Below are 12,530 nucleotides of genomic sequence, written 5' to 3'. Positions count from 1 at the left end.
GTGTTTCAGGACAAGTCTGTCTTACAGTGGCCATTAATTTTTTGGGCTCCTGTAGTCATAGTTGGGATATGGAAATGAGAAACATTTAGAAACACCCTTTTGGGCCATAACCAAGAGAAGTTATCAATAGTCTGTTCTCTCCCATTAGTAGGGAAGTCAGAGTACGTTTATTTTGATTTAGACTGCAACATATATATTTTTCATTTTTTTTTTCCTAAATAAATGAATGTAAAATTAGTGTGAACTCACTGAACACTCCCCAGTTTGGGTAAGAGAATATGCCTAGAAACTTTCAGGCAAAGGAAAACTGTATATAGAAAGAAGACTGCAGTCAGTCTCACTTCCAGATAATCAAGAATTAATTTACTAATTTCTCAATGACCTGTTTTGGGTTTTTTGGTTTTTGTTTTTTAGTTTTAATCTCAGATACATTCTCTTTCTTAGGCTAAATCAGAGAGAGATTGGGATAGCCCCATAAGTAATTGGATAGTCCGTGGGGAAAGCTGCATTTTAATCATGAAAACCCCTGTAAATTCAATCTACTTGGCTTGCTTTGTGGGAAATTTTCCACTGGAGGTGAACTTGGTTTCCCTATTAATTCTGAGATGACACCAGGTGCTTAGCACAAGATGGCGCCAGTGAGCTGTAGAAGAAGGTACTACAGACTTGACCACTGTGGCCTTTCTTCCCACCCCTTCCCCTCAAACCTCATCTCCCCTGCTTCCAGCTTCCACTAAAGGCAGAAAACAATCCATGCTGTTATTGCTGGGAAAGGAAAGGATTAACGAAGGATGGTTCTTAAGTCAGCATTGGAAGCATTCTAAAGCAGGAATAGAGTTTGTTAAATTTCCTCCGGGGCCTCTGCCTCCCCCTGCTAGCTCCTTTTCCTGGGTGACTGCCCAGAAGGCCTTTGCCCTAGGGTTTCCAATCTCCTTCTCCTCTCCTGGGGAGCCCACGGCCTAGGCGGGAGGCGGTTAAGCCTTCTGGCTGCTCTGCAATAGGGCCATCTGTGTTTGATCAATCCAAGCGGAAAGGAGGGGGTGGGGCCCGTAAAGAGACTGTGAAAGCATTCCAGAGTAGTGAGAGAGCCCCGAGATCCTGCAAGAGAGAAGGCACCGCCCCCAGCCCGGCCTCCGAAGCTAACCCGCTGGCTTGAGTGGAAGAGGCCGTGTGCACACGACTACACACTTGGTCTACCCTGGCCCTACTCTCCCGCAGCCATGGGGCCCCGCACCCCGCTCCTTATCTTGTTCCTTTTGTCTTGGTCGGGACCCCTTCGAGGACAGCAGCACCACCTTGTGGAGTATATGGAACGCCGACTAGCTGCCTTAGAGGTAGGTGTCTCCTTTCTCTTCTGGCCCAGCCTGGAAGGATTCCACATCTCCTGTTGATTCAACCAGTTTGTCAGGGATATGGGGATGACAAATTAGGGCTCTCGTAAGAACCTCCAGAAAACTCCATCTTTTAATAAGAGGATCCTCAAAATTGCAAGTCCTCCTCTTTCCCCACATACAGAAAGCAATTCCAAAGCAAATAGACCTTTGTGTTTCACCCCTGGGCTTAGATGGGATAAGGGAAGAGAGTGGAAATTGAGAGCTAGAATTATGGGAATGCATCTCAGGATGAGCTGATGATTCTTTTAAAAGCTGGAAGTTCTCAGAGAATCTGCAACTTTCTGCCTTTTTAACAGCTTGGAGTCTGTAGCATCCTAATTCCCAAGAAGAGGATCGTATAATGGAGCAGAGGTCCCTTCTCACCCTCATGCACTTAGACTGCCCTAGAGGCTCAGAGAAGTCAGTGGCACTGCTCACAGCACGGCCGGAGGATGCAAAGTCGGGATGGGGGCCTAGATGGATCTTAGCTGAGCTCTTTGCGCATTTTAGCATCTTGAACATTTGGTTTTCTCTCTGTGGAGGTTGAAGGGGATGCTGATGCCTGGCTGAGTTTTGCTTTTTCCCATTCCTGACTCCCTGGTTGGGCCTCTCCCTGCCTGAGAGTTGTAACCCTTCGGCCTTCCTTCCTGCTGCCCCATCCCTTTAGGAACGGCTGGCCCAGTGCCAGGACCAGAGTAGTCGGCATGCTGCTGAGCTGCGGGATTTCAAGAACAAGATGCTGCCGCTGTTGGAGGTGGCCGAGAAGGAGCGGGAGGCACTCAGAACTGAGGCTGACACCATCTCTGGGAGAGTGGACCGTCTGGAGCGGGAAGTGGACTATCTGGAGACCCAGAACCCAGCCCTACCCTGTGTAGAGGTTGATGAGAAGGTGACTGGAGGCCCTGGGGCCAAAGGCAAGGGCAGAAGAAACGAGAAGTACGATATGGTGACAGGTAAGCAATCTGAAACAGACCCCTGTATTCTTCCTTGGTTCTTCCCCTTTTTTCTCCTTATCCCAGTCCATTTGGCTCTGTCTTCTAGAATCTGTTTTAGGGAAATCTCTGTATTATGAGGTTCATTAAGGAGAGTTTCTGGGGACCCAGGCCTCTGTGGTGCTCTCTGCCCCAATCCTCCATGAGAGTGGAGGTGTCCACTGGGCAAAGGCCCAACTGTTCTCCAAATAGCCCACCCTGGGGGGTTCCTGCAGTGAGCATCTAACTCTTGCCTGTTTTTCCTTGTCCTGTGCTTTTCTCCTTTCCCACCAGACTGTGGCTACACAATCTCTCAGGTGAGATCAATGAAGATCCTGAAGCGGTTTGGTGGCCCAGCTGGTCTGTGGACCAAGGATCCACTGGGGCCAGCAGAGAAGATCTACGTGTTAGATGGGACCCAGAATGACACAGCCTTTGTCTTCCCAAGGCTGCGTGACTTCACCCTTGCCATGGCTGCCCGGAAAGCTTCCCGAGTCCGGGTGCCCTTCCCCTGGGTAGGCACGGGCCAGCTGGTATATGGTGGCTTTCTTTACTATGCCCGGAGGCCCCCTGGAGGACCTGGAGGGGGCGGTGAGTTGGAGAACACTTTGCAGCTCATCAAATTCCACCTGGCAAACCGAACAGTGGTGGACAGTTCAGTATTCCCAGCAGAGGGTTTGATCCCCCCGTACGGGCTGACGGCAGACACGTACATAGACCTGGCGGCTGATGAGGAGGGCCTTTGGGCTGTCTATGCCACCCGGGAGGACGACAGGCACTTGTGTCTGGCCAAGTTAGACCCGCAGACACTGGACACAGAGCAGCAGTGGGACACACCATGTCCCAGAGAGAATGCTGAGGCTGCCTTTGTCATCTGTGGGACCCTATACGTTGTTTATAATACCCGCCCTGCCAGTCGGGCCCGCATCCAGTGCTCCTTTGATGCCAGTGGCACCCTGACCCCTGAAAGAGCAGCACTCCCTTATTTCCCCCGCCGATATGGTGCCCACGCCAGCCTCCGCTATAACCCCCGAGAGCGCCAGCTTTATGCCTGGGATGATGGCTACCAGATTGTCTATAAGCTGGAGATGAGGAAGAAAGAGGAAGAAGTTTGAGGGAGCTAGTCTTGTGTTTTGAATCTCTTTCACCTCCATACATTTATATCCCGACTAAATTTCCTGCTCGTCATTCAGGGCAAGTTGTGATTCACATCTCATATTTTCAGCCAATGGAAGCCAAATTCTCATTGCCCCTTCATTTCACATGGGACTCCAGATCTCGAGGAATCCTTTTAGAGCTAAAAGAGAGAAAGCCCTAAATGTTCACTCCTCTCTTGCCCCATGTCAGCAGATTTCAGGCCGATGAAAGATGAGCCAGTTCCAGAGCTCTGACCCTTATACATATGGAGGCGACCCTAGTGAACAGGCAACAGAATATTTCTTGCCTCAGTGTGAGTCAGGGGAGAGAGAGGGCTAGGAGGAGATGTTAGACTCTGCCCTCTCTCCCTTCTCCCTTCAGTGCCCTAGAGGATGGGACTCGTTCTGTACTGCAGCGTTTTGCATTAAAAGGAAAATCCACTGCTTCTTGCCTGTGTTTGTTTGGGGTAGCCCTCAGATCAGATTTCTCCCCGTGATCGTCCATCTTCTCCTCTGCCACATCCCCGCTCCTTAAGCCGCATTAGGGACTTGGCTGGGCTCCCTTGCCTAGCGAGAGGGGCTTCTCCAGTTTCAGACTTCACTGGGAGGTGCCTGGGGAGGCGGCAGAATCCCAGCACTTCCAGAGGCTGGGGCAAAAGCCCCCGGTGCCCACCGTCCTCCACAGCAGCCCTCCCAGAACCACCAGCGGCACCACGCCTCCGGCTGCGAGACTGGGGCCCAGGGGCACAGCTTCCAATTCCAATTCTCCGAGGTTTTGATGCAGACAGGGGGGTTTAGTCGAATGTGGAAACCAGAGCCCTGAATGCGTGTGGGTTCTGTAAGAACTTTAAGCCTCACCTCTGAAGTGGACTCTGCCCCCAGGACCGGAACCCCACTCCCATCTCCAGCATCAAGCTCATCACCAGGGCCAGGTTGCACAATCGCGCTTGGTCTGAACCGCTCTGATTTTCCTGCTGCCACGGCGTCTGCGGTTTGAGCGAGGAGGAGGGGCAGTGACCACGTCCCAGATGTTAGTCTTACCAGTTTCCCAACACATCCCTCCCGCCACCCTCCTCACCCCCACTTACCTACCCCAGTCCTGGAACCTGGCTGAAGTCTGTCCAGAAGTCCCGGAAACTTAACCCTTTCCTGCCTAGCACTCTGGCCTCTGGGCTGCAATTGCAGAAGGCCATCTGGGGAAGGGAGAAGGGAGAAGGACAGGAGGAGACCCCGGTTTCGGACTCCAGTCTCTAGGCATCTGCTGAGCTCTGTACCAGGCCCCGCTCCAGCCTCATCCCCATGTCCAACTCTCTGGAGCAAGGCCATCTGATGGACAAGATCCACTGCTTAGACTGTGAAGTTGACCTCAAGCAGCCCTGGGAGTCCTCCTGGTTATTTACCCCTTGCGGGGGGAGGAGAAAGGGACCCGGTCTTCTCCCCCCACCCCTCCCCCACCCCCGGGGTAGGGTGGATCAGTCAGGACCCTGTGATCCTCCTTTTGTCTTCTTCCCTCCCCAGGCAGAGCTGCTCCTGACGTAGGTTGGCCAGGCAGGGGAAATGAAAGGCAGTGAAGCACCTCACAAAGACGCTATTGTGGGGAGCCTGGGCGGGCGGAGGCTCGCTCCCATTCAGTTCTCTCTAATATGGGGCTGGCAGCAGTAATCACCGCCTGTCAGCCCACAGAGGGGTCTGCCCACGGAACATCTGGCTCTAGCAGTGCGCGGTTCGCTGAGGAGGGCGTGGAGGAGGGAGGGAGTTCTCGGTGGGGGCCGGGCCCCGAGGAGGGGTGTGTGGGCACGTGCACACATGGGGGGAGCTCATCTCCTTCGTGTGACACCACTGTGTGAGAGGGTGAGGCCCCGTCTGTAGAGGCATCTTGATACAGAAATGGCTTTTTGACGACCCTGGGGAGGGAATAGCTCGGAGACTCTGTGTGTAGATGACATCAGTGTGAGGAGTGAGTACCAACACCGGGTCCTTCCACCTCACAACGTGTGTGTGCCTGTCTTTGTGGCATCTTTTTTTCCCTGGTTCCTCAATGAGGGAAGACGCAGCTTTTTTTTTTTTTTTTTCTTGCTTAAAGTTTCTTTGGAAAAGTTCACTCAGACTTTTCTGAAAGGGCAGAAATCTCTGGGGCCTTGTCACTTACTACTTTTTCCTTTTTGTTTTTCTTTTTTGGCTTGTGTACAATAGCTAGTGCTATTTTGGAAGCGTTTTAGACGGTGAGTGGAACTGTGTGGGCAGATCCAGTGAACTGTCCAAATTCATTAAGCTTAATTATCTGCTGCTCAAGGACAGAGCCTCCGTGGCTGAATCCTATCATCAAAAAGCAGCCTCACTGCTCCTTCTCAGACCCTCCATCACATGTCACTTGACAGAAACGGGTTATGACCTCTGGTTTGAGTTGACAGTGGGAAGACAGTGGGAAGCAGAGGCCCTATGGGGTAAAAAGGCGCTAAGAGTCCAAAGAGAAGTTCCACGTGTGTCCCCAACACCCGGCCCTAAGACAGTAAAAGCCAGGGATGGGGTTGTGGGAGTAGCATCAAGAAGCAGGAAGGGCCGCTGCTGTGGGGACAGCTGTCTGCCAGATCTCTGGTCCAGGCACTGCCTCTCTATCACAAGGCAGGGTTGAGAGGGTTCCCTTTACCCCTATTCTGCCCTCAGAACTCCCCACCCTCACTTCCCAGCTCTCCTCTTTGTTCTCAATATCCTTTCCTCCCTGGTGCTGGTCTTTGTGTCTGCCCATGAGAGAAACGAACGTGTTCACCTTGTCATTTTCATCAGGGAACCTGAGCCAGTGTTGTCAGAGCCCCAGATGGTGGCGGAGGGAGAGGGCAGAGATATATAAGGAATGAAGTTGTTGATTCAGCTGACAGTGCTTCCTCTGGAATCGGGCTCTGAGCTAAACAGGAAGCAGAGGCCTTTCCCTCTTCCTCCTCCTCCAGTCTCAGATTTTCTGGATTCCTTCTCATCCCTCTCCTTGTACAGGCGCCCTTCCCCGAGACGCCTGGAAGCATCCCCTTCTACTGCTCCACATTTCTCTACCTGCGTTAGGTCAAAACATGCCCATTTTGAGAGCTCTTGAAACTGTTCTGGTATTTCTCCCAGCCTGCAGGATTGGTCTCTTGAGCCTCTCTGTGGCTGCCTCGGCAATGCGGTCTCTGCCCCAGGAGGGCTGTTTTCGACCTTCAGCCAGAGGGCAGGGGCCGTCCTTCCGCCCTTCGCCCCGCTCTGCAGCTGCAGCCTCTCCTGATCCTCTGCCCCAGCAGCCTGGACGCGTCTTCCTTTGCTACCCCCGGCCACCAAGGCTGGTAAGCTTTCCTCTGCCTGCTTTTTAACTTCTGCTCTCACAATACAGAGCTTAAAAGATTAAATCTTTATTTATGGATTTAATAACTCCACAGAAGAATTATAAATGTGGCAGACAGTGTATTACTTTAGAGGGCAGAATGAGAAGGTAAAAACGAAGACCTCTCAGCACCCTCTCTCCAGAACATGGGTCTGACGATATCTGGAGTTGGACACATCTCCCCAGAACACTCCAGCCTGACCTCTGGGGTCATGACCTCCAGCCTCCCCAGCTCCACCTTCTCTGAGAACGGACACCCTTCCTTCCCATCCATAGCCGTGTGGCCCAATGGGAACAAATCAGATTCTCTCTCCTGGGGATTTAGAATTGCAGATCAGAGATGTTAGGTCTGAGAGAGTGTCTGGAAGCATCTTTTGCCCTGCTACGGAGAGACAGTGAGAGCCAGACTGCAGAGGGAAAAGGATACGGAGACACCAGACAGAAGCAGAGACAGGAGAGGAGTGAGGGGTGACTGATCAGGGGCAGTGTGCATGTCTGATCTCAAACCAGCTCTCCTGCGGTCCCAGTACATTGCTAGCCCTTGGGTTCTAACAAAATGCCTGAATCCTTAAACTAAGTACTCCCTTTTCTTGTTTGTTCATGTTTATTTCTTTGCTTAAGTTAATATGAGTAGGTTTCTGTTTCCTACAACCCAGATCCAACTCCTCATCTACACCTTACCTTCCCACCAAAAAAATCACCCCATCCGCTGGACGGCCGGGCACATGGCCTTCAGCCTTTAGAGTGTTTCTCCCTGCCCATGACCTAGAGGACTCACTAGAGTGATGAAGAATCTGTGCAGGCCTGTCCTGAATCATTGTACCACGGCTCGCCACGCCACTCATCCTCCGCGACACCCCACAGACCGCAGCTCACTTACCCTCTCCTGTTGTGGCGTCTCATGGTGTGGCGTTTCTTTCTCCATTGTAGCTTGTAGCACAGTGTTCTCTGAGGCAACCTGACATAACTTTAGGGTCCGGCAAGCTTGGAGTCAGAGCTCCTGGGGTGAGAGTCTGCCTCCGCTACTTACTGCTCTGATACCTTGAGCAAGTTATTTAATACCTTATCTATAAGGTAATAATATCTGCCCAACAGGATTGTTGCTGTGAGGATCAGAGATGGTATATGCCAGCTCTTTGGCAGTGCAGACAATCAGAATGTAGTTCTCAAGCCCCACTTCCTTTGGGACGCTTTTCTGGCTGTTCTCAATCCCACCTGGCAGGGTCAGGGGCCTTTCCTCTGGGCCCTGACTTACCCTGTGTGCATCCCAGTTGGAGCCGATACCACAGTGTGTTGTGTCTTGCTCATCTTTGTGTCCCCAGAGCCTAACCCAGAGCCTGGCTCAGAGACGGGACTCAGTAAATACTTGTATCGTGCTCCCCCAGGAGACTGTGAACCCTTGGAACTCTGGGCAGATTTGTCTCCTAACTCAGGGCCTAACTCAGACCAGCAAGCAGTAAATGTTCTTGGTGGCATTTTTCAATTCAGCTGGACAAAGACAAGCTACAGATAAAAACAGAAAGCAGGGCTACCCTGGCACAGTGGTTGAGTCTGCCTGCCGATGCAGGGGACACGGGTTCGAGCCCTGGTCTGGGAGGATCCCACATGCCGCGGAGCAACTGGGCCCGTGAGCCACAACTACTGAGCCTGCACATCTGGAGTCTGTGCTCTGCAGCAAGAGAGGCCGCAACAGTGAGAGCTCCGCGCACTGCAATGAAGAGTGGCCCCCGCTTGCCACAACTAGAGAAAGCCCTCGCACAGAAACGAAGACCCAAACAGCCAAAAAAATTAATGAATTAATTAAAAAAATAATAAAAACAGAAAGCAGTCTCTCTTCAACTACAGAATGTGTTGGCCTTCCCACAGTGGCGATTTCTAGCTCCTACATCTAAGGGGAATGTCTCAAAGTAGGCCAGCACAGCTAAGCCCTGTGGCCACGGGGGAGGAAGGCAATAAAACTACGGAAGGAAGGCAGTGGGAAGACCTTTGTTGTTCAGCATCTGGTTCACAGCAGGGGTTGTGGAGTAGTTAAGTCTGTTCCCACCCTGGCCCTGCCACTTGCTACCAAGTTACTTCTCTGTGACCCTCGGTTTCTTCATCTATGTATGATGTAGAGAATACCAATTCCACAGATTGCTGTGAGAATTAAGCGAGGTAATCCCTGTAAAGCAGTAAACCGGTGTCTGGCACATAGTAGGTGCTCAGTAAGTATTGTCTTGTTATCAATATCATCTTGATTGCAGGAGTCTTTTCAGATTAAGAAATGCTCATGCTTTTTATCTCCTCGGATCCTTTCAACAATTCTGTGAGACAGGCAATTCTCAGGAACCCGAGGATTATAAGAGATTTAATGATTCGTCTAAGGTTGCAGAGCTAATAAAGGTAGTAGGGCCAGAACCTAGTCTTGGAGGCTGTGTGGAGGAGCGGGGAGAACTGGAGCTCTGAACACAAGCTGAGTTCAAATGGTTGCTCAGCCGCTCGCTGGCCAGGTAATCCTGGGCAAACCAATCCTCTGAGAGTCTGAGCGTCAAAGACTTGTTGTGAGGGATGGATGGACTAGTGTGTGTAAAATATCTAGCAGAGCATCCAGAACAATAAAGTTGCTCACGACATGCTCATTCCCAGGACTGTGACTTGCTGTCTCATATTGGACAGTATGCTGCTGATTCTCTCTGTCTGGTGATCAACCCTCTGTCTTGATCCAGTGGCTCTCTGGCAGCCTTCTCTCTCCACTTGTACATTGTCTACAAGAAGGCAGGACACGTGTTTCCCACCGTAATCTGTACATTATCAGTAACAGCGGGGTTGACAGGTGTCCCGTGCCAGGGGTGAGGGAAGAAAGCAGGCTGTGTGGGAACATCCCCACCTCTTCTCTGTGCCTGTACCAACTCCACCAGCAGTGCTGTGTGTGTTTGGTTTTCTTTCTTTTCTTTTCTTTTCTTTTAAATATAGTGCTCCCAAGCTGCCTTTTTCCTTCTACCACGTTTTCTCTCTCAGAGATATTCTAGTTGTTCAGTGTGTGTCCCTAGTAGCCATTACTATTGACTTTTCGGATTTATCTTGCTGTTGATCTTGCTGTTGACTTTGCCAGATCCTTCGATGCCGTTTTGGTTGCACTTTGTCTTACAGATATTTATTAGTGTCCAGTTGCACATGATTTTTGTTTTGTGGCTGCTGAATATTGTATTCCAGGCCTGTAAATTCAGGCAGCTGTCAAATGCATGAGCTGTTCTCCGTCTACTCTGCTTGCCCTTTTGGAGGAGGGAAGACAGTGTGGAGAGAGCACAGGGGTGGGAGGAAGAAGACCTTTCTATTTCAGTGTGACTGGTTCATGTGGCTGAGTGTCCTGGCTTTGCTCCTCATTAACTGTGTGACCTTGAGTCAGATGCTAACCTCTCTGAGTCTCAGCGCTCACTTGCAAAATAGGATTATGTTACCTGGATTACCATCTCGTAGGACTGTGGAAGTTCAAGTTGTAATGCATAAAGCTTTTAGGACCTCCAGGAAGGAATCTTAAGAATCACTGAGTTTAGCTCCCTCAACAAATATTTTGTAAACGAGCTGAGCAATCAGCTCGCAGGGACATGTCTATGATTTAACCTCTCGATGACTCAGGGTTATCAACATCAATTACTGTGCTGTGCCTCTGTGCCCTGACGCCTTCAGAGCCAATTATGCTGTGCAGGATGTGGCTATGATGCTTTTCTTCTTTGTGTGTCTCGTCTCTCCTCCCGCACTGTCACCTGTCAGTTTACCTTGTAGCCTTTGGATCCATTCTGAGAAATCTCCCTCACTGTTTCTAATTGACTGTCCACTCAGGCTGGGACAGAACAAGAGTTAAAGGGCTTTGAAAGACGTAAAGTTGGCACACAGGCCAGGTACCTTTACTGGCATCATGAAGAGTGTGGCAGAGTATTCCGCAGACTAGAAGCATAGCCTGTTTTAACCTGGAAGAGGCCTTAATGTCATCTGGTCTAGGACCCTCAAGTCATGCAAGTGTTTTCTAACTCACCGTGCACTTCCAGAGCCTTCTAGCATGGTGTGATCGGTTTACTCAGTGACTTGTGAAGCAGTTGCATGTTTTATGCTGGCAGTGACTGAGGATTCAATGGTTTCTACCCCCTGGAATCTCTACCCAATGACCTGGATTCTTGAGCATTTTTCCCTCCCAGCAGAGGGGAGGTAAACACACAGATGTGGATTTCTCCTCTCATGCCTGATTATGACCTAGAAATTCCCTTCTCTTCCTCTCTCTGTCCTTTCCAGCCCTCCTTAGTCCTGATGGAGGTGAAATACTTTTTACCGTTGTATACTGTTTAGATATCTAGGGGAATCTTTAAAGACGTAAACTAGAAACACTAGCTTAATAATTAAGTAAATAAGGGGAGACATCGGGGAAATGTTTCTTTTATCAGTGGATTTTTTTTTTTTTTGGCCGCACCTCGTGGCTTGCAGAATCTTAGTTCCCGATCAGCGATTGAACTTGGGCCCACAGCAGTGAAAGCACAGAGTCCTAACCCCTGGACCGCCAGGAAAGTCCCTATCACTGGATTTTAAGTTGAGGTAGGAGTAATCTCATTTAAACAGACTTCAGTATTCATCTGAAAGCCTGTAAATTGCAGACAACTTATCAGCCACAAAGTGGGATTTTATGTTCTGTGAGTTTTTAATGAGGGCAAGGGAGGCAGCTCAACACTTACTGATTCATGGTCTGGGAAAGATCAGCCTGGCTTACCCTCTCCCTGAGGACAGGGCAGTGGCAGGGCACAGAGCAGACATCTGAGGTTCAAGATGTAGTTCAGCTCTTTTCTGCCTGTGTGATCTCAGTTTCCTCATCTGTAAGAGAACACCAATATTCATATCTTCCTCACAGGGGCAGTGTGATGACTGAAATGAGATAATGCATGTGAAAGTTTTTGTAAATCATACAGCCACACAAGTGCTCACTGCTCAGATTACTCAGTTAAGAGTCAACGTAGAGTGTCTTGTGTATGTGCTGGGTTTCGGGCAGCCAAGGAATGGGACAGGCTGAGGAGCCCGTCCAGCAAGAAGGAGCAAAGGGTTGCTGCACAAATGAAAAGTCATCATTAGGAAAATTGATTATTACAAACAAAAGGAACTTGTAGGTGTATCAGACTCAAAAAGGGGGATATGACGCCTATGGAACCTGGACCCTGTTATGGAATTGAATCGCTGTGAGTGGTCATCAGCAGGCAGAAAATGCAAAGTCAGAGACGGTGTTCAGACTGCAAAGTCAGAACACCATGACTGTGTAGAATGAGACCCAATGCCTAGTTATAGAGCAGGAAGCAAATCTGGGGGTGAGATGCACATCCGCGTCTGGGAAGGTCACTGAGGGATGTTGAAGTCTGAATGGAGCCCGTGTCAGAGGCAGCATCAGTGGGGACCCTTCAATGTCAAAGCCACTTGGACAGACAATTGATTAATGAAAAATGTAATGGATATTGGTGAAGTATTTACTATGTGCTAAGTGCTTCCTCACAACAGTGAATAAGACAATCATGGACATATCTTCACAGCTCCTGGACTGGTGGTTAAAGAGATGAATCAATAGGAACCACACTGCAGTGCGGTAGGGCTTGTGCTATAGGAGGACCTTCTACCCAAGCCTTTCCTGCAGTGGGGGATGGTCAACTTCTGGAGGGTCTTCAGCCTGGCTGGAGGGACACCCATCAGGACC

At 50.2% G+C, this 12,530-nt stretch overlaps 1 protein-coding gene across 1 annotated transcript; it reads left to right on the top strand.

Moving 5' to 3' along the window:
• The first annotated feature begins 129 nt into the window (after nucleotides 1-129).
• On the top strand, nucleotides 130-3,927 carry OLFML3 (olfactomedin like 3). Its single transcript, XM_004328595.4, has 3 exons — nucleotides 130-1,334; nucleotides 2,041-2,326; nucleotides 2,639-3,927. Exons 1-3 carry the CDS (start codon nucleotides 1,221-1,223, stop codon nucleotides 3,457-3,459), a joined length of 1,221 nt encoding a protein of 406 aa, XP_004328643.1. The 5' UTR covers nucleotides 130-1,220; the 3' UTR covers nucleotides 3,460-3,927.
• Nucleotides 3,928-12,530: the final 8,603 nt, after the last annotated feature.

The sequence above is a fragment of the Tursiops truncatus genome, chromosome 1, assembly GCF_011762595.2.
Source record: "Tursiops truncatus isolate mTurTru1 chromosome 1, mTurTru1.mat.Y, whole genome shotgun sequence".
Lineage (NCBI taxonomy): Eukaryota > Metazoa > Chordata > Mammalia > Artiodactyla > Delphinidae > Tursiops > Tursiops truncatus.
This window is presented reverse-complemented; position numbering and strand designations above follow the sequence as displayed.